Raw genomic sequence first — 19379 nt, 5'->3', positions numbered from 1 at the left:
AGGAGTCCATTTTGAAGGTTTAAGGACAGATCATTTAAATGAAAATGTGTAAACAAAATACAAAACAATATTCTGACCCCAACATTCATGTATAATCAATCTACGTGCGGCTTAAATGCTGAACACTGTATTAAAGTCTCAACACACCTCAGCTTTGAACTGTATTAAACGCAGCTTGAAGCAGATTCGGCAACTCCGCAGTCCGTTTCTGTTTGACTTGAACCACATTTTTGTTTTGGCTCTGTGCCATTACTAACTGGGAATGTAGTGTCTGTTTTTTGGGGGGGGTTTTCCCCTGCCTTAAATTTCTGATTCCCACTGTGACGCGCTGTGCTGACAACTCATTCAGGGGTTAACTACTGGATTCATTGAGTTGAGTATATGAGATTTTGAAGTAGATTTTTATTATTATGAAATATAAACAAGCAAAATCAGAAGCTGACGAGTGATTGAATAAAAAGGTAGGAAATCCACCTTTGAATCAACATAAGACTGGAATTACTTCTCAAAATAACCTCAGATTTCTTTGTTTTGACCACAGAGCAGATATTAACTGGCGTAATGGAGTCATAAAATGTCTTTTTAGTTTAAGAAAAAGTCCAATTTAGTCGTGGATTATTAAATTCAAGACTCTCAAGGGTCTTTTTAATGTGAGAAATCAAATCTGTGTCCAGTCAAGACCCTGATTTAGAGGCTTGTGATAGTAATAACTGCTTAATTGAGCTTTATGTCGGGTGTACTCGACACACGTTACACAAACTTGCATTAAAATAGAGAAAACACCGATAACACAAGCCCCATAAAACAGTTGAATGAAAGAGGGTGCGGACAAATTACTCGCATCTCTCTACAGGGCGAGAGAGAGAGAACCCACACCTTCTCTGGCCACGCTTTTCATATCTTTCCACGGATATGAAAGTTTAAGGGCCGCCTAAGGACTGTTTTCTGGACGCGGCCCAAGAACCTCCTCAGTCGGCACCAGTCGGGTTTATAACCCCACCTGACAAACACGACCACCCAGCAGGCCAGCAGCATTTACAGTGAGCCGTTTCAGTCCATTAGCCGGCATCAGATCCTCACGCTGCGGCACCTCGTGAGTGACATGGCCAGCGGCTCCAGGGTTTAACTGAACCCCCGACAGCACCGCCGCCGTCACCACCTCCTCTGCTGGAACAATAAAAGCTTGGTACTGTAACAGGAAGGGGAAATGTGGCTCCCCACTGATTCTTCCCCCGCTGCTACTCCTGCTACTATTTCACATAAATTCCCAGTCCAAATCAAGACTGATGAAATGACAAAGGGAAACTGTAGCCAACAGCCTCACATCTTCTAAAGGAGAATATGTGTGTGTGTGTGTGAGTGAGAGGAAGAACTACTGTGGATTATCCAACACATGGATATGAGACATTAAAGAGTTGGTCCTTAGAGAAGTGCAAAGATATCTTTATCCAATCTACACGGCTAAAGACAGTTTAATAGGCTTAATGTCCCACACTTCACACCCTGAACTTCTGACTCGCACACTGATCCGAGGTCAGAGGTAAAACCCACAGAGGGGCCCGCCTCGCTGGGATCTCTACACTCACAGTCCTCCTGTCCCGCGTCGGCCTTCCGAAGCTCCGGGGACAGATCGACAATGATGCTGAACTAACAACGCTCTGGTTTCGGGGTCAGAAATGAAACGCAAGGGAAAAAGGGGGGGGGGGGGGTATATACAATATATACAGTATGATTCTGACTTCGGATACCCCGAATGTTTATTTTTGTCCAGAGTCCCACTGCTCACACACGCAATCAAAACATCCACGTGCGTGCCGCCGCTTTCAAACGTAAACACACACAGCTCGGTGATTAACGGGGCAAGTTCCTTTGACTCTCACTAGGTGACGCCGGTGCTTACTTATACTTATTATACATCACACACAAATGACCCGCCGCATCGCCGCCACTAAACTTCTGACCTTCGCCAAAGTGCAACATGTTTTTCTGTAAAGTTAACCCCCCCCCCCCCCAAAAGCCACCACCCCCCCAAAAGCCCCACTCACTCTCTGACCATCTGGACGGTCAAATGGAGAGTGGTCTCAAAGGTCAAGGCAGCTACGGTGCATCGTGACCCCGTCGCTATCGCTGCTGCACTTATCTGAAATGGAAGACACTTTGTGAGGCTGGCAGTCAGGTGGGGGGGGGGTCACGGCTCGGGTGCTATGTGCAAGTATGCGTGTGTGTGTGGTCATACAGTATGTGGGAGTGGTGACTGTGCTCAAATGATCTAGGTGTGATATGGATGGATCCCAGCCAGCACTGTGACCTTGAGATGCTCATCTGTTCGAGGGGTGGGGGGGTTAGGGGGCGTCTGCCAACTGTGTGCGTGTTGGTGTGAGTGTTTGAATACACAAGTGTGTGTGTGTGTGTGTCCAGCTCTGGGATGTAAAGGAGTAACACAGGAGTAGCAGAGTCTATAAAAAGCCGTGTTGGAATGAAAGCCGGGGCTGTCCTCCCAGTAGCAAGCTGTGATAGCGTGGACGTTCCTGTGCCGGAGCCAGATAATAATGAAACACTGGTGTCAGACAGGAGACAGAGGAAAGAAGTGGGCCTTGTGGAACAGTGGGCTAATAATAGCAGCTGAAACAGTGCCATTTCCCACCACAGGCTGTGGATCTATCATCACACTTACACACACACACACACACACACACACAAAGACTCGCAGACACGCACGCACACACACAAACACACATTGACTTGGCATAAAGTTTGAACAGTAACCTGATCAAGTCACCGCAGAAACCAAAGCAATCAGGAATCACAGCACATGCGTACAGTACGCGTGTGTGTGTGTGTGTGTGTGTGTGTGTGTGTGTGTGTGTGTGTGTGTGTGGGTAGAGGGAGCGAGCGGAGATAAATGGAAGCAGAGTTCGTTGGAAACCGCTTTCTTCCTCCATAAAGCAGAGGAGCACATGCCTCTGATGTGCCCTACCGGAGAGGAAAGAGGGCCTTTCATTCAGCAAAGAGGAGATCTGTCTCTTCTCTTCTTGCCCCTCATCCACTCCCCCCCAACGTCTCCACACCTCGAGAGCATCTGAAGCCCATTCTCTCCCTCTCCTCCCCTCTCCATCACCCGCAAAAAAAATATAACGTCTCTCTCCCTCTCTCGCTCTCCACGACAAGACGAAAGGCTTTTTGCTCCTAATTGTACCCAGCCGTCACTGAGACTAAAGAGGTGAGGAGCTCTGGAGATGAGAGGGAGGGGAGAGAAAGGGGAGAGGAGAAAGGAGTAGGCCGGGCGAAGACGAGTCAAAGTAGGAGAGAAGAAAAGAAGAAATGAAAGATGTGTTTGTTCAGTACCACAGGCTGACACATCCCTCTTATCTCTTGCCCAGTCAAACCATATGCCCCTAGGCCACAGGGGGAGGAAGGGTGGGGAGCGAGATGAGGTGTAAGTGTGTGAACGGGAGGGAGCGACGGCTCGATTAAAATACAGGATGTGGCGAAAATCATAACAGAGTGCTGCTGGTTATTTAAGGTCAGCCAGGGATGGAAATATGGCGAGCGGGTGAACAGATACACGGGCGAGACACTGACTTGAAGCGGCTTCTGCCTTCTGTCGCCTGTTGACCACACACGCCGCCCTGGCACCACCACGACACCGACGCGGAGCCGCCGTCAAAGCTTCAGACACTCCAGCAGCGGGGGCCATCGCGGCTGACTGCAATTAAAAGTGGAAGAAGAGGAGAGAAGGAAAAACAAAAACACATTTGATTACGCAGACATTTACACTCTGGAAACAAAACAAAAAAAAGTGTCAAACACCATTTTCTCCCCCCCTGCTACCGTACGTGGGGGGGAGAGAGATGGTGTTTGGTTAGTTTCGTGTTTCCAGCGGGAGGCTAACGCCAGCAGAGTCATTAACGTGGAGCCGAGGTTTGATTTGTTAAGATAAATGCAGAGTTAAATGTACACAGAGGTATCCTGACTGGTGAGCGGGGTGAGCGGGGTGAGCGGGGGAGAGCGGGGGAGACTGGTGCCACATGTTCAACTCCTGCTGAACCATGCGTACGATCCTCCTGTTTATTGACTGGAAACCGATACCTTTAAGGGCTTCATTCATGCCACATTACTCGAGGTAAATTCAATAGCCCCGGCATCATGGGCTCGGTCATTCACCTTCTTGCCCTGGGTGATTTTTTACATGTTTGCTGGTCTGCCCCCCCCCCCCTCTGTGTTTCCCTTCACAGAAGCCATTGTGTTCCCCCAGTGCTCCACATTTCTCGGCCACTACACAGCACATGCCCAGAGGGGGCGGTGAAGTTTGGTTTTTAGTTTATTCAGTGTGAGCTTTACACACTTTTAATAGGAGCAGAAATGTATGCAGGAGGGGGGATTTTTATCTGCTAGATTCCAATGTGTGACTTTACTGGAGCACCATTAAATTTGAATTCCTGGAAAGTATGCGGCTTCTTCTAGGAACAGATCCGTGTGTGTGGGTGTGTGTGTGTGTGTGTGTGTGTGTGCGCTGCTATCAGCAGCTCATGGTGTGGATTTACAGTGCGCCCTCCAGAGCATACTTCCGACCCATCGCGCGCACACACACACACAGACACACACACAGCCCTGGGTGCGGAAGGTGCGCTCTTTATCACTGTGACATTTCCATTTCAAACGCGGCCCAAGAGCTCTCACACTCACATCCGTGTTTCCTGTGCCCCCACGCTGCGGCACAATACCGGCCCACTTAACATTTAGCAACGGCAGATCAGCCGCAAGAATTCTTCCCCTTCCCCAACACTTCCATGGGGAAAGCTCATCATTTATCTCCGATTTAGGGTGCGACAACAGTTATGTTAGGGGACCCAAACAGAAGGAGCACGGGCTTTGCGGCCGCACGCTGACAAACAAAAGTCGGTATTCTGCTCTGGACTGTGAGAAATGAAAGTTGCGAGGCCGAGCCAAGAGGCATATGTCGGTTTGTTTAAGGAGATAATGAAGATGAAAAGCACATACATGCTACACAAAATGATATTGATTTATCCCGGAGCCTCTGAAAAGCCATGGAACACATGGAACGACGTTAGGACAGAAAAATCATTTGCGTCTACAACTAATAGCTACAATGAAGCCTTAACATACCGAGGGGGGGTGTGGGTAGGGGGGGTCACATGAATGACGGCAACAGACTTGTTTTCATTAGAGCAAGGATCACTAACGTTTGAAAGCACTTTCTTGGCTTGGAAAACGACCAAAATATCAAAGTTGCTGCAGAGGAATTACATGTTAATCAGCTTATTGCGCAGCGGGACTCGCATTGATTTTAACTCAAAAGGGAGTCGTGGAGTTTTGGCTGAAGAAAGGACACATGAATGCAGCACATAACTGTTCCTGGACATACTTTTGCTGCAGTAAACGCGAAGGCACAAAGACGTAGAGTCGGAGGTGACGTGACTCCCCCAGTTGTGACTCCCGAACCTCTGTTGTGGACAGAACGCGATTGTCGTATGTAAACTGCAAATAGTTCAATAGTCTGACAAAAAAAGACTTTCGTCCGAGAACAGAGGGTGCAGCGTGCGGCGTGCAGAATGGGAATGACAAGAAACACACTTTTCCCTGTGACAAGTCAGAGACCACTTAATATGCGGGGAATGTTTATTAGCAGAACTACCCACGAGTGAGTTTGCATCAGTGTATAACTGCTTTAAAATAATAAAAAGGGGTTTGTTTTCGTAGCCTTAAAAGTATGTACGTAAAGACAAGGGCCTTGCTTTACATCATCAAGTTGCTACGACCACCAGGAGCATATGCTTCGTGTTTTGAAGCAGAAGCTTATAGTGCACCAAAGAACAACAACATCCTTTCTTTTATGCAAATGCCACCTTATGGCGTGTTTCCACCAATTGGAACGGCTCAGTATAGTACATATTTTTTTTTCCATAGTACCAAAATAACCGGCCCTGACTGTTCCATTTTTCAGTACCCTTCCCTTGGGGGGTCCCAGAGTAATGGTACGGTATGGTACAGGTGGAGCTTGTCCCACAACAGTCAGCTGATCAGTCTGTTCACATCCAAATCTTTACTGTACCAGTAACAAATTCACCAGACTCCCCTGGATTAAATACTGAGATTTTAGACTTTTTCCCGTCCTAAATGTTGGAGATTAACGCACGTTTTGAGGATGTTTAAGTATTTTTAACCGATCTACAGTTCGGCATTGTTCACACTCTCTCCGACCGTGGCTGGCAGTCTGACGACTGGGGATAAGAGGATAATGGGTCCATGTCATATAAAGCTGGTTAGTTAGTTAGATATTTGGCATCCGGCATATTGTGACTTTAAAAAAACAATAAATTGAAATGTTGCAGGTTTATCTGTGGTTGGGGGCAGATTTATGGAGAGAATGAACGTTGGTGTATAAAATGCACTCTTTTACATACTCAGATTTAGGATATATTTGATATTAGGATGTCAGGTTAACCTTTTGACTTAATTCATCTGTCAGCCATCAAACCAGGGAGCCACATAAAAGGAGAGCTCATGAGCAGTATGTCGGACTTCTGTTCGTGACTGTATCTCACCTCTGTCCTAATGTAAAGCAGATGTTGACGGATGACGACTTTTCTCCACTCTTTCATTTGCTGCTGCTGCTGCTGCTGACCCGGGTCGTCGCGGCGGCCCCGGGGTCTCTGTCGGCCTGACGCCCGCTCCCTCTCCATCCCTCCCCGGGGGAGAGGAAGGACGCTGAGCTCCAGTGTTCCCGTACACGGTGATTAACCACACACACGCAGCGGCGGCGGACGTGGTGTGCACGGCCAATCACCTCCATTAAAGCGGGGGCGGGGGGTAGATTGGGGGGCTTCGGCGGACACAGAGGGCACTTTGTGTCGGGGAAACACGGGTGATTGTCCTGTACGACGGGGGGGTTGTTTTGACAACCTCAGTTGAGATTCTTCCCGAAATATAAACCGCATGCGTACCCCATTTCCTGTTTCATATCCGGGTTTGGTCACGGGATTATTTGGGATTAAGACAACAGATGAATGTTCTGTGTTTTCTTTTTTTAGACTAAAGATAGACTAAATCACTTACATGTAGTAGGAAAAGAGAAGTTGATAAACTTAATTTCTGAATTATTTACAGAGGACTAAAACTACAATCCAACAGGCCCGTGTTGAGTGCTGGCTATTGATTGGCCGCAGATCAATGTTCTTACGTGGTGTTTACTGCCCCCTATAGGTCGCCTCAATGTACTGTCAGTAGACACAATGTTGGGTAGATTCTCCACTCCACTGTAAATGAGGATACTGTCCCTTATTTAGTTGTTTTTTTGTTTTTTAAATAGGGTCATCTTTTTAGGAAATCTACATATTACAGATGAAATCACAAAATAAATCATATTTATTTAAAATTACAGATATGTATCACAGGTTAATCCATCTCTCTCATATAAGGTAAAAGCTTGTTGCTCTTCGTGAAACCAGACCTACAACTAACTTTATATATAACTAACTTTAAGACTAATATATAAGTCTTAAAGTATATGCCATTTACTGTACTAAAGTATCACAAGTAATGTTCTGATATAAAATGTGCTTACGTTTTAGAAGTAAAAGTATTAAGAAAGTGAGGAGTAATGTTTGAGCCCTGGTCGCTCAGTGGTAGGGCGAGTTGTCTTTCAACTGGAACGTTGTGGGTTCAATTCCTGGCTCTGCTAATCTCTATGTGTCCTTGAGCAAGACACTTAACGCCATATTGAAGCGTGTGAATGGTAGATAGATAGATAGATAGATAGATAGATAGATATCTGGCAGACTCATGGAGATCAAGAGAGCTGTCAAAGAGGCTTTTCAAGGCCCCACAGGAAGCTGGACAGAAGTGTCTACGACGGAGACTCTTCATCCTGGCAGACGTACAGGCGGGCAGAGCCGGGTGAGCGTCTTGGCACTGGAAGTGGAGCCGACATTCTGGTGGAGCAGTGTCTGGCACCGGCAGCAGACTGGCCTCTCCAGCGGCAAAGAGGAAGATCACACACACAGACACACACTCTGCCACACTCCTGCTGAGGAGCAAGCAGAGGCTGGCAGGGAGGGCTGCTCTTGAAAGGCTGCTGTTGTCTGGAGATGGCTTTCACGTGAATGGGAGCCTTAATGGGCATTGTGTGACGGCTCTCGTTGCATGCTGAGTGATCCTCTTCTGCTGGGCTTTAATTAATAAACAATGTTTGAAGACCACAATGCACTTGGAGGGACAACACAGCGACTCCTTGGTGGCCTTGATGCTGTTTGTTTTTGAGTTGTACTCAAACTCCCACTGAGGTGACCACATGAGCCGGGTGGTGTTGACATTTTTCATAAGTTGTTTTCCCACTTTGTAAAAAGAAAAGAGACAATATTTACCAGAGTGCTGAGGTTTAGTCATGATACTGGAGCAGGGACTGCTTTTTATATATATATATATATATATATATATATATATATATATATATATACACACACATACATATATATATATATACATATACATACATATATAGTGAATCACTTGTTCACAGTTGTATGCACAGTTAATGAAGAATGTCAATACTGACCTAAAATATGCCATTTTGCAGATTTGGCCAACTACATGACTATTGAATTTTGATTTATAATACTGCTGTAATCTAAATTTAACATTTTATGTCCAACTTTGTTGATGCAACAAAGTGTCAAATCCTTCTTTTGTCCCTCTGCCTACCAACTAACCACTGATCAAAATATACCTTTTGGCCTCTGCTGTCGTCGTATAAAATGAATTGCCAAATAATGATACTGTAAGAACAGTAAGAAAGCAGCAGTTCAGACAACAACAGACAAGATTAAGTGTTTTCAGCGTCCCTGTACGATGAAAATTCTCAAGGTTAATTGTACAAAGATGGTGTGACCCATGAGGGAAGGCGAGCCTCCTCAGAAGCTATTATATAGACTAATGGTGCCACCTGGTGGAATGTGCAGATATCAATGGATGGCCACACAGTATCTTGGAAGCAAAGTCAGTAATTTAAACAATATATCATATGACATAGGTGTGAGCCCAAGAGTAAAAAGATGTTTATCCTACGGAAAGGAATACCTTTGACTGTATATTCAACATCTTATAAATATGCATGGCTTCACAAAAAGTAGTTGATCCTAGAAAATACCTTTCTCACTACTCACGACTCAAATGTTTACCGTACAGTGACTGGCTTGACATCCAATTCAAAGGTCGTCTGTATTACTGATACATTTTTTTCTTTTTGTGTTGCAGAGTAAACCCCAAACTGATCTGATGCAGCAAAGAAACACTTGGAGTTATTAGGACAAAGGGTAGTAGGACATCATACAGCAAAGATCATTTTAATGGTCCCAAATATTCTGAACAACTAAGTGTACACTCATGTAAAAGAAGAAAAAAAAAAGAGAAGATATGACAAAATTCATCACATCTAGAATTCCACTCAATCTTTAATCAAGACGGGATTACAAATTCTCCAAAAAATCTGCAGTTTCAAAGGGCAAAAAGGGTAAAACTAGCTCACCTACTGAGGTCTTTAAAAACCAGTTCAAGTGTGACAGAAAAAACATCCTGAACATTTAAAGGCAGGTCTTTTTTGTTTGTCATTTACAAAAACAGGAGAAAGACGGAGACAAATAAAGAAAAAAAAGAAAAAGGAAATAAGGAAGAAACTGCTGGCTTTTTTTCTCATCAGAGAAAGAACGTCAGGTGAGGAACGACGACACTGATGACATCATCAAACGACAACAAGGACAGCTCTTTGCCACATGCTGCCTCCCGTCTGGTCCTATACACTAACGTAAAAAGAGGGACAGAAAGCAACAGACAAAGGGAGTGAGAAAGAGCAGAGGAGAAAAGAAGTAAAGGAGTCTGGGGGGGGGTGCAAGTTGTGGTGGTCTGGGGTCTGAATTGGCCGACCCATCTGGGCCGCTGTGATGTCCTTCCCTGAGTGGGGGGCGGGGGGCAGTGGGTTATGGTCCAAGCCTGCAAGCTCTCTGGGATTTCAGTCTGCTTGTGTGTGTTTCTGTATGTGGTCTTTACCTCCAAGTTGCTAAATCATCCAACGCCAACCTGTCTCATACTATCCAGGTCTGCTGAAGATCTTCCAAGTGCAACCCCCCCCCCCTCCCCCCACCCCACCCCCCAAACATTTACACATCTGTTCCACTTTGCAGACGTTTTTCACTCCTGGTCTCCTGATTGGCACTTGTATGAACGAGTCGTGGGCTTTTCAGAGGAGGCTTTGAATCCATTCAGTCTACACCTCTTTGGGCCACCCGCTGACGGTGAGTGGGTGGCTCTCATTCATTCAATTTGTTTACAAGTTTTGATCGTTCTTATGTGAAGTCTATGCACGGATACTCTCGTATCGTAGGCAGAGCACAAGCTGAGACAGTGATGCTTCTTTTAGGAGCTCAGTTTGGACTTCTTGGAGGGTGGTAAAGGTTCCTCTTTACTCTCCCCGTCCTCCTCCTCCTCTTCCTCCTCATCGTCGTCGTCGTCGGGATAGTCCACCAGTCCCACTAAACCGCCCTGAAGAAATCAAAATTAGTGTTATTAAACTGGTATAAAACTGTAACCCATCCGTTAGAGATTTTCTGCAGCTAGCAAAGACGTGGAAGACATTTTAGAAACGTTTCACAGCAGCCCTGTGACATTTTAAAGATTATTTTTGATGTCACTTCTCACAGCACCATAAATAATCCTGACACATTGTTCCATCACTCAAATGTCTGCATATTTTGTCACATCTAGTAAACTGTCATTAATTTGTTTTTTCTGTTATAGCACCTTGTTCTATAGCATCTGCATTTTAAATAAAGCTCACATGTATTAAATGAGTGCAGTACAATGGCAGTAATGATGACCATTCCTCTTGAATACAAGGACTGTAGGAGTGTGAAAATTGACAGTCTAAGTGTGAACTTCATAGTTGAGGCTCAAAAAAGTGTGCAAAAATCTTTTTTTAATCATCTTCTTAACACCATCACAACACAAGTGAGACGTCATTTACAGACGTCACATGTACCTTTGTGGTTACGGTCGTGGTGGAGGGTGAGCTCCGTGCCCCTGAGCCTGGAGACCCTGGTGACCCTGGAGACCCTGGGTTCAACGAGGCAGATGACGGAGGGCTGGACAGGCTGGTTTTTGTGGACCCGGAAAAGGAGAGTTTGAAGCTGGGGTTCTGTCTGCCTGACAAACTGGACTTCCCTAATACCTCTTTGTCGTCTGTGTCTTTCACTGCAGTTGGACAAAGGTGAGACGACAAACGTTAATCTTTCTCCACTTTGTGAATGCGTTTCAAGAAAAACACCCAGCTCCGCTTACGCGGCCGACGCTTTCAGACAGTGTAACCTGCATTTCCTGTTTAGTTACAGCCATGCAATACGTGCGAGTACAGTTTTTAATTCATGCTTGTGTAAAATGTTATCAGATATTGGCCGTTGAAACTGGTTTAGTATCAGGTTTGACTATCATCTTTTCATCATTAAATCACGATGCAAACATGCAACAGCTCAGACAAAACTCTTCCTTTGTGTCACTCTTAACAGTAACTTCCATAAATTATGGCCCATGCAACAGTGCAAGCTTAAGTTTATAAAATGATCCTTCAGAAATGCCACATAGAACAGTCATTTTACTGACATTTTTCTTACAGGAAAAGAAAATTTCCCATCAAAGCTACAACATGCGATTTTCCCCCCACAACACTTTCACTGTATGTATTGGAAAACACGTACATTTTTTTCTCTCCATGAATTTGCTAATAGGTTCCATGAGGTCTTCCTCAGTCTTCATCTTGTCAGAGGGAGGAACCACTGCCTCACCGTCCTCGAGGTCATCCTCATCCGTGTTGAACCACATCTCCTCCTCATCCTCCAGAGTTCGGGCGTCACGGCGGAAGCGATGGTTCCTCAGGATGGAGCGCATGCTGCAGCGAATGACACAGAGCTTAGTGGTTATAATACACATGTAAAGCAGCTTTCCTCTTTGCCCTCCATGCATTGTGACGTGGCTTAACTCATAATATAATTTCTGTTAGTATATCTCCATCTAGGAAAGCACAACCGACAACACAGGTCTCTTAATCCAACATTAGATACTGGATGAATATAAAATTAACTGGCTTTGACTTGAGGTAGTGGATTACCAGCATGTTAGTCAAAGCAATGAAACTAGTCTCTGTGTCACACACACAGCACACTTTCTTATCAAAGTGTTTACCTGATAAAAGCCATAGTTTAACACTTGCATTTATACAGTCAATGTAGTGCAGGTAAACATGCTGAATTTTAGAAGATATACTGCCTACAAACTATGAATTTACTGTTTAAAGTAGTCATACACCAACATTGCGCTCCAAAACAATATGCCAATTGTTTCATCAGTATAGTGATGCAACTAATGATAATTATAAGTAAATGATAAATTATTTTGCTACTGTCATTTAGTGTGAGACGCCCTTAGATGAAGGACTGTGTCACTCAATAAATCACCAGTGACAGTGTAATCACAGTAATAGTAGTTAGACTTGGTTTTCTTACCTATCCAGTTTAGGGTTGTCTTGTCTCTCCCTCTGCTGTTCATACCGCAGTTTTAGGCCTTTAAATGTCTGGACATAATCCACATCTTCCAGGGCCTTCCAGTAGTTTTCAACTATATGAGCTGTGAGAGACTTCACATCCTCCTGGGAGCAATGGGAGGGGGAGAGAGAGGAGTGTAGAGACACGACAGAAAGGCAAAATGAGGGGGGAAAGTATAAAAGCAGGAAAAAAGAGGGGAAGTTGAGATTTTTAGGGCAGAAGAGGAATGAAGAAAGTGGAAATGAGAGACAGGAGGAAAAAAAGAGAGAGAGGGGAGATCACACCAATCAAGTTAGTAATAATAATGTAAACTTCTCCACACATTTTTGGTAATTCATCATAATTTGCCTAATGTTTTTAAAGCTTTAATCAGAAAAATGCAACAAGTAAACAAACATCTAGATATTATTAGTATGAGAAATCACTGCCAAAGTTCTAGCAGTTGAAAGAGATCCCCTCTTGAAGGCTGCATTCATGATAACACAACAGTATTTTAGTTTAAGATTAGACATAATCCCCATTTATGCACACATCGGAAAATCTGTATAACCATTGGCATGCACATGGTAGCTCTACTCAAAGACGACAAGCAAGAGGAACATAAAGAAAATAAACGAAAGCTGAACTGACAAATCCAACAAGCCTGATAGTGAACTGCAAGCTTCTATGCCTCAGCGGTTTAACTGTAAACCACCAAAACTAAAAAAAAAAAACCAAAAAGAGCAGAATTTAACAAAGTTTTGAAATGAAAAAAGCAGCAAACAACACTCACCACACGGACATACTCAAACATCTCAATGATGGCCGAGTTCATGAGATTGTAGCGTGATCCGTTGTTGAGGAAAGCCTTGATTACGGGCTCAAAAAGGAAGTTCCTCATGATGTAGCGATTGTAGAATTCATCCTTCAGACCAATGATCCTTCGCATGAAACGCAGAGCACCTGGACATACACATATACAGTATATTAAGCTCCAAAGTCTGTACACTGGCGGATAAAGATCAACAATGGGATCCATTTCTGGTAACGTGGGACTTACACAGGGCCAGGAATGCGTGCTGAGAGGCTGTGAGCACCAGTACCCTCCTGAGAATGTCCTTGTTGATGATGTAGTTCTTGATGTGATACGTGTGGTGCTCAACGCAAAATGTCAGCAGCTCCAAGATCAGGGCCAGCAACTGGGATGTTTGAAAATCATCTAAAAAGGAGGAAGAAGAAATGTAGCAACTTAGAAATACAAAATACTTGTTGACAAAACACACACGCACGTATCCAGACACCTTGCAGATATTCAATACCTTTGCTCGGCTTTTCCTCTGTGGTGTTGGCCAATAGTGGAGCTGAGAGGACGTGCATACAGTGCTTATAGAAAAAGCTCAGAAACTCTGTCTTCTCCGTTTTCTAAGGGAAAAAGATAGAAAATGACTTTGATAAGCAAGTCAATAAACCGTTCCAAACACCTGAAAACAAGGTGCAAGATCAGTGACATTGCTGAAAGTGCTGCTAACTTTCTCTGATAATGAAAAGTTAACTTCATGAACAGAAATATCAGAAGATAATTCTACTCAATTCAAGATTGTAGATCATTTTGAGATTGTAAAGATTGTAGTACAGAATAATCAGCTCCCTGTTCCTCGATTTTGGCACGTGGCTCACATTTACAGTTATATCATTGGCAGTATTAACTGATGTTCACGGGATCAGTCAACACACTCACATTTGCTGTGGCCAGCATGTTCTCTGGGTCCACCAGAGTCCGTAGCAGGCCCATCAGCTGCACCGCCCCACCTAGTTCTGGGTCTGTATCGCAGATCATGTGTTCGATGATCAGGTTGATCAGGAGGATGTCCTGGTAGGGCAACAAATGAGTTAGATAGAGTTAGACAAATGAAAGACCACCACTGTAAATCCACATGACAGATAAAGATAATGTTCTCATATATTAATATAAATGACTTTTATATACACTTACATCATCATTTTGCTGAGACTCCTGCATGACAAACTCTCGTACCATGGAGGGGTTGTACTCCACCAGATACGAGAAGATATCTGTGGCTGCCCCACGCACCTGAACGTCATCCATTCCCTGTTTTGTAAACATACATTATATGTCATTGAACTGTGATTTTCCTGAAAAAATTCCTTCCTTTCTCTATTCTTTTTATTTTCAACTGCAAATATTTTTAACTGCTAGCTTTCTTCGCCAAAAGTACTTTCTTCTGGGAACATAGTGTAGGTGTGAAAGCAGATGGGGGAACTGTCCATTTAACATGTAAATCGGAGACTGAAAATGTCAAACCCCAAAACGTTAAAAGCACTGCAGCAAATTTACTTAATTATAACTCAAGTCAAATGCTATGTTCAGCATGTGAAACTGCCCACTGTGTGATCAGTAAAATCCACAAATGAAGCATGGTGCTGAATTCTGACATCTCGGCTAATTGAGCTGCTATTCTGATTGAAGTGAAAGGTGATCAGGAGTGTGTCCTTGCCAAATGTACAAACATGAAACAAGATGTTGCCAAGAGCTGACAAAAAACATTCTTTGCTAAAAGATGACACAACAAACTTATGAGTAAGCACGAGTTCTGACAAGACCTGGAAAAATTTGGTTATAATACAACCCTAAACCAGCAGATGCTCCTTATTCCATTACACTCAGTTTCCACCCTGATAACTGTCTCCTATATGTCCTCAAGTACATGCTACTGAATACTTGGCAAGCTTTAGGGTGTAACTTTGCATAGAAAAAAACTGTGTCTGTTTTTTTAATATTGCAGCACAAGTTTGACAGGAAAAAATCCTGTGTCATGGTTCAAACGAGAAGCTGAAATAGAGAAAATCATAATATTTTCTTATGCTAGAAGCAAAATTTTCAGATGTCGATCACTTAATCAACAGCTACACACAAACACATGCCAATCATTAACCTGTCTTACCACATGGCATACAATATAATTCCACAGCTAAAGATTCCATTAACTTCACTTAGTGTTATGCAGTGACAAAAAGTAGCTTGTGGGAATCAAATAAAACATACACCCAAAATTCGTTCCGTTTACAATGGCAGCCCCCCACTCCCCAAAAGAAAAAAAAACCCACATAGAAACAAATTCCTTGTGTGCCTGAGCAATCACCCAAACATAATTCCAATGTACGTTGATGTTGCTGTGCTCACCAGTATGACCTCTAGTGCAGGTAAAATGCCCATGTTTGACAATGTCTTGAAGAAGGCGTCTCTGTTTTGAGGTTGTAACGTTTGTGAAAATGCACAGAATTCCTTTAGGAAATTCACCTGCAAGACAGAAACAATCATGAATCCAAGAGAACAAGGAGGAAAAACTGAAATGACTTGAATCAGATCTAACGTACCAGCTCGTGTCTTTTGTCGTCATCAGTAGCCTCATCTGTTAGCTGTGCAAAGAGGTCTGTTAGGAACTTCTCATCATCCTGGCATTAAAAGTAGTGGAGGAGACAAGATGGAATAAGTATCACAAAGGGGGCCAACAAATCAAGATGTTATAAAAAAGAAAATGACCAGCATCCAACAGCCAACTGTGACCTTAAGCAAAGTACTTATAGAACTTACACAGGAAAAAAATACACTCACCATATTTATAAAATGTCTGATTTATAAGCAGTTATGGTGTGCCATAATCTGTCATTATTAACAGCTGTATACATTCATTAGCAGAAATAAAAACAATTACATTTATTTACTGCCATTTAAACTGGTGTATTTTCCATTGAGAAAAACTGCTGTACATAAAATATTTGATTAATTACATACATGTTATATTAGAAACTGTACACTGAAAACCAAGTTGCATTCAGTTATATATGTGATCCAGTATATCAAGTGTTATTTTAAAGTGGTTTGTTAATACTGGCTTATAAAACCACTTCAAGAAAAGTACTGTCTGCGATGTTCCACTTCACATTTAACAGTGTGCGAGAGTCAACAGCGTGCTAGTTTCAGTTTTCCTCTACCACAGCATTACTGATTTACACAACACTTCTACGTCTCTATGGAGACTGCCATACATAAACACTGCTGAGTTGACACAGTACAAAAACACAAAGGTCACATGACCATAAAAGATTGCCACACAAACTGAAATGGATAAGCACAAAATGTAAAAATATAACCTCTGTGCAATCCTACAATTACCGTACTGTAATTGCCAGTTCTCACTGCATGAACACTGTTTTATCTTGTTGGTGCATTCTGATATTATGACACAATAGTTAGAGAGACTTAAATGTTTAAGTAAAAATGTGATACATACACACATTTGTGAAAAAAGGGACCAATTACCTTTCACAGGCAATCTTTTAAGTGTCTGCCTAGCTCACCTGTAGCATGCCCACAATCTCCACCTTGTTGAAGAAGATGAAGGAGTGCAGGGTGGACAGCATGTTTTCCTCGAAAACAGAGGGAGTGGGCAGCACCATGTCCTGAATATACTGCACCCGATATGTCTGGTGTATTTTCTGACGCAGTTCAGGATCAGAGATGGGGATCACCTCCTTAAAGCGGGCCGTCTTTGTGAGAAACTCCCGATGTCGCCGTGGCTGTGGGAGTGCTGGGTCAAACTCCAGACAACCAATGACGTCCATGATGCACTCATCAGAGAACATAACCTCAAAGAGTGCAGTGCGATTTAGCAGGAAGATGCCTTTAATGATTTCATACAGGTGGTGCAGTCCCTCTCGGTTCTCTAAATCCTCACAGACACGGAATAGTTCCAGGAGCTTGCGAATGTAGCCCTCGTTCTCCACAGCGAGTGCCAGTTTCTCACGTCGCAGTGGAGATGGGAGTGAGGATGCCACCAGCTCAGCCAGGTCCTCCAAGCGGTTCAGTTCACATGGCGGCAACTCCAGACCCGGTGACGACATGTCATCAAAGCGCTCCTCCTCAGACTCATCTACTACATCCTGTGTGATGTCCACTGATGGGTCTTTCCCCTGCACCTTAACAATGAAACAATCACATGATGTAACTAATGTATTAAAAGAAAATATCAATATGGCACATTTAATACTAAATGCATAAGGAGCTAGACTAGACAAACAAACACCCACACAAAGAGAAGTGCACTTACCTGGCATATTTTCTCCCAGATTTCATCACAGCCAGCCTTCTCTTGGAAACTGAGTGCCAAATCATAATTTTCTGCCTCTGACCATACTATCAATGTATCCTTATTGAGAGAAAAATAAAGCCAAACTACAATCACTACACAGGGAAAGGAAATACATAATCTGTATGAATAACAACATGCACCAGGCCATCCACATACCTGTTGTTTCTGATATGCAGTGTTTGGGTTGATTTTTGATTCCAGCAGTAGGGAACCTATCGGATTACAGGGGTGGTCTGTGTTGTCAATAGGACTTTTATGAGAAGCTATATTACCTGCATACAATTAGAGTTCTATCAATGGTTCCAGTTGAATTGTTGACATATAATGACATGTGATTACATATAGCCGGTGGTCATCACTACAGCGGTGAGCAGTGTACTTACTTTCCATTAACTTACCATCGCTCTCTGCTCGCACTAGTAGAGATGTGCCTTTCAGTCGCTCCACATAAGCCGAGGAGACGTGGCCGGTCCCACGATCATCCCACTGTCTTTCCTCATTGAGTGTATAGACTTTGACCCGTCGGCGAGTATCCGTCATCCTGACAAGTAGTGGCACCTTCTTTGCTATTAATGGATGTCTGCCTCACTTGGTGACGCCACAACTTCAGTTCACTTTTTCTTTTTTACACCTGTACACTTCTGTAATACGGTAATGACTTTACATGAGTCAGGATCAGCCAGGTTGACACTTATATGAGGCACCTTACAAGTGATACACCTGGATGTGAGTAGAGGAAAAGTCTACGATCGGCTCAGCTACGGTATATGATTATTTTGACGAACTGTGTCACAAGTTACGCTTCAGCGTTACAGGCAACGCAACACACAAAATCAGGTTTCAGACCATTGTAGCAAGCTAGCAGTCAATTTACAGTGCAGAGGGCAATGTTTGCTAAGGTGTTAATTGTCCGTACAAATGACAGACATTCACTATCGACTACCAAAAGAAAACTGTATGATGCGGTTGAAGAATACGCAAAGATATTACGACCACTGACTACAAAAACACCCTGCCTATGTATTAGTACAGTCTGTACGCTTGAGGGCAACGTTAGCTAGATACGCTAGCGAGCAGACCTATCGAGTAAACTAGTTAGCAAGTACGCTAACTACTTCAGCCCCACATAATCAACATTCAGAACTATCTGAAGTAAGATGACTATAGTTTAGCACCGATAACACCATTTCACACCCGCGACCCACAAACACCGTGTTAACCCCTGACAAATGTTTTCAATGGTGTCGGAATAATACGCCAGCTAGTTAGCGTTAGCCGCTATTTCTGCCCCAAGTGTTCCGCCATGTTCTGGCTCGGGGCCGCGGAGAGACCACTCTCTCCATACTGGTATTCATGCATCCCCAAAATTATGCAGACTTATTAAACGTAGTCGCGTAATTATCTGAAGGTAACACTTTACATCATACGTCTATTTGCCATTCATTTGCGACGTCTTGCTCAGATAATTGCTAACTGGTCCCCCCGTGAGTATTCAGCCATCTTGGGTCCCTTCGCAGTCAGTACGGGGTTTCCAGCACAGCAACAACAGGGCAGCCCGCCAGATTTAAAGAGACAGTAACATGGAAATAGGACCAGGCATTGTTTGTCTTGTTGGTCCTGCAAC

The 19379-nt window shown here is 43.6% G+C and overlaps 1 protein-coding gene across 5 annotated transcripts; it reads right to left on the bottom strand.

The window, feature by feature from the left end:
* Nucleotides 1–9346: 9346 nt before the first annotated feature.
* smek1 (SMEK homolog 1, suppressor of mek1 (Dictyostelium)) lies at nucleotides 9347–19280 on the bottom strand. 5 transcript variants are annotated; one of them, XM_058613701.1, is made up of 15 exons: nucleotides 18139–19280; nucleotides 17912–18027; nucleotides 17714–17812; nucleotides 16965–17582; nucleotides 15981–16058; nucleotides 15787–15903; nucleotides 14578–14694; nucleotides 14323–14454; nucleotides 13904–14006; nucleotides 13645–13803; nucleotides 13378–13547; nucleotides 12567–12709; nucleotides 11763–11953; nucleotides 11051–11262; nucleotides 9347–10554 (listed from the first exon to the last, which is right to left on the bottom strand). In XM_058613701.1, exons 1-15 carry the CDS (start codon nucleotides 18293–18295, stop codon nucleotides 10429–10431), a joined length of 2538 nt encoding a protein of 845 aa, XP_058469684.1. In that variant the 5' UTR covers nucleotides 18296–19280; the 3' UTR covers nucleotides 9347–10428. The 5 variants fall into 5 exon arrangements, with proteins under 5 accessions (XP_058469684.1, XP_058469685.1, XP_058469687.1 ...); XM_058613702.1 differs by having other exon boundaries at nucleotides 12567–12706; XM_058613704.1 differs by having other exon boundaries at nucleotides 17912–17967.
* Nucleotides 19281–19379: the final 99 nt, after the last annotated feature.

Source organism: Solea solea, chromosome 17 (genome assembly GCF_958295425.1).
Source record: "Solea solea chromosome 17, fSolSol10.1, whole genome shotgun sequence".
Lineage (NCBI taxonomy): Eukaryota > Metazoa > Chordata > Actinopteri > Pleuronectiformes > Soleidae > Solea > Solea solea.
The sequence above is the reverse complement of the archived record's forward strand: the minus strand, read 5'-3'. Positions and strand labels throughout refer to the sequence as shown.

What these genes read in the sequence shown, in the direction of transcription:
- smek1 (XM_058613701.1), bottom strand. Translation starts at nt 18,295, where the DNA reads ATGACGGATACTCGCCGACGGGTCAAAGTCTATACACTCAATGAGGAA. An exon ending in TCTGGGAGAAAATATGCCAG is followed by an intron (nt 17,583 to 17,713) that starts GTAAGTGCACTT and finishes TTCATTGTTAAG; the next exon opens with GTGCAGGGGAAAGACCCATC. An exon ending in AGTCTCAGCAAAATGATGAT is followed by an intron (nt 14,455 to 14,577) that starts GTAAGTGTATAT and finishes TTGCCCTACCAG; the next exon opens with GACATCCTCCTGATCAACCT.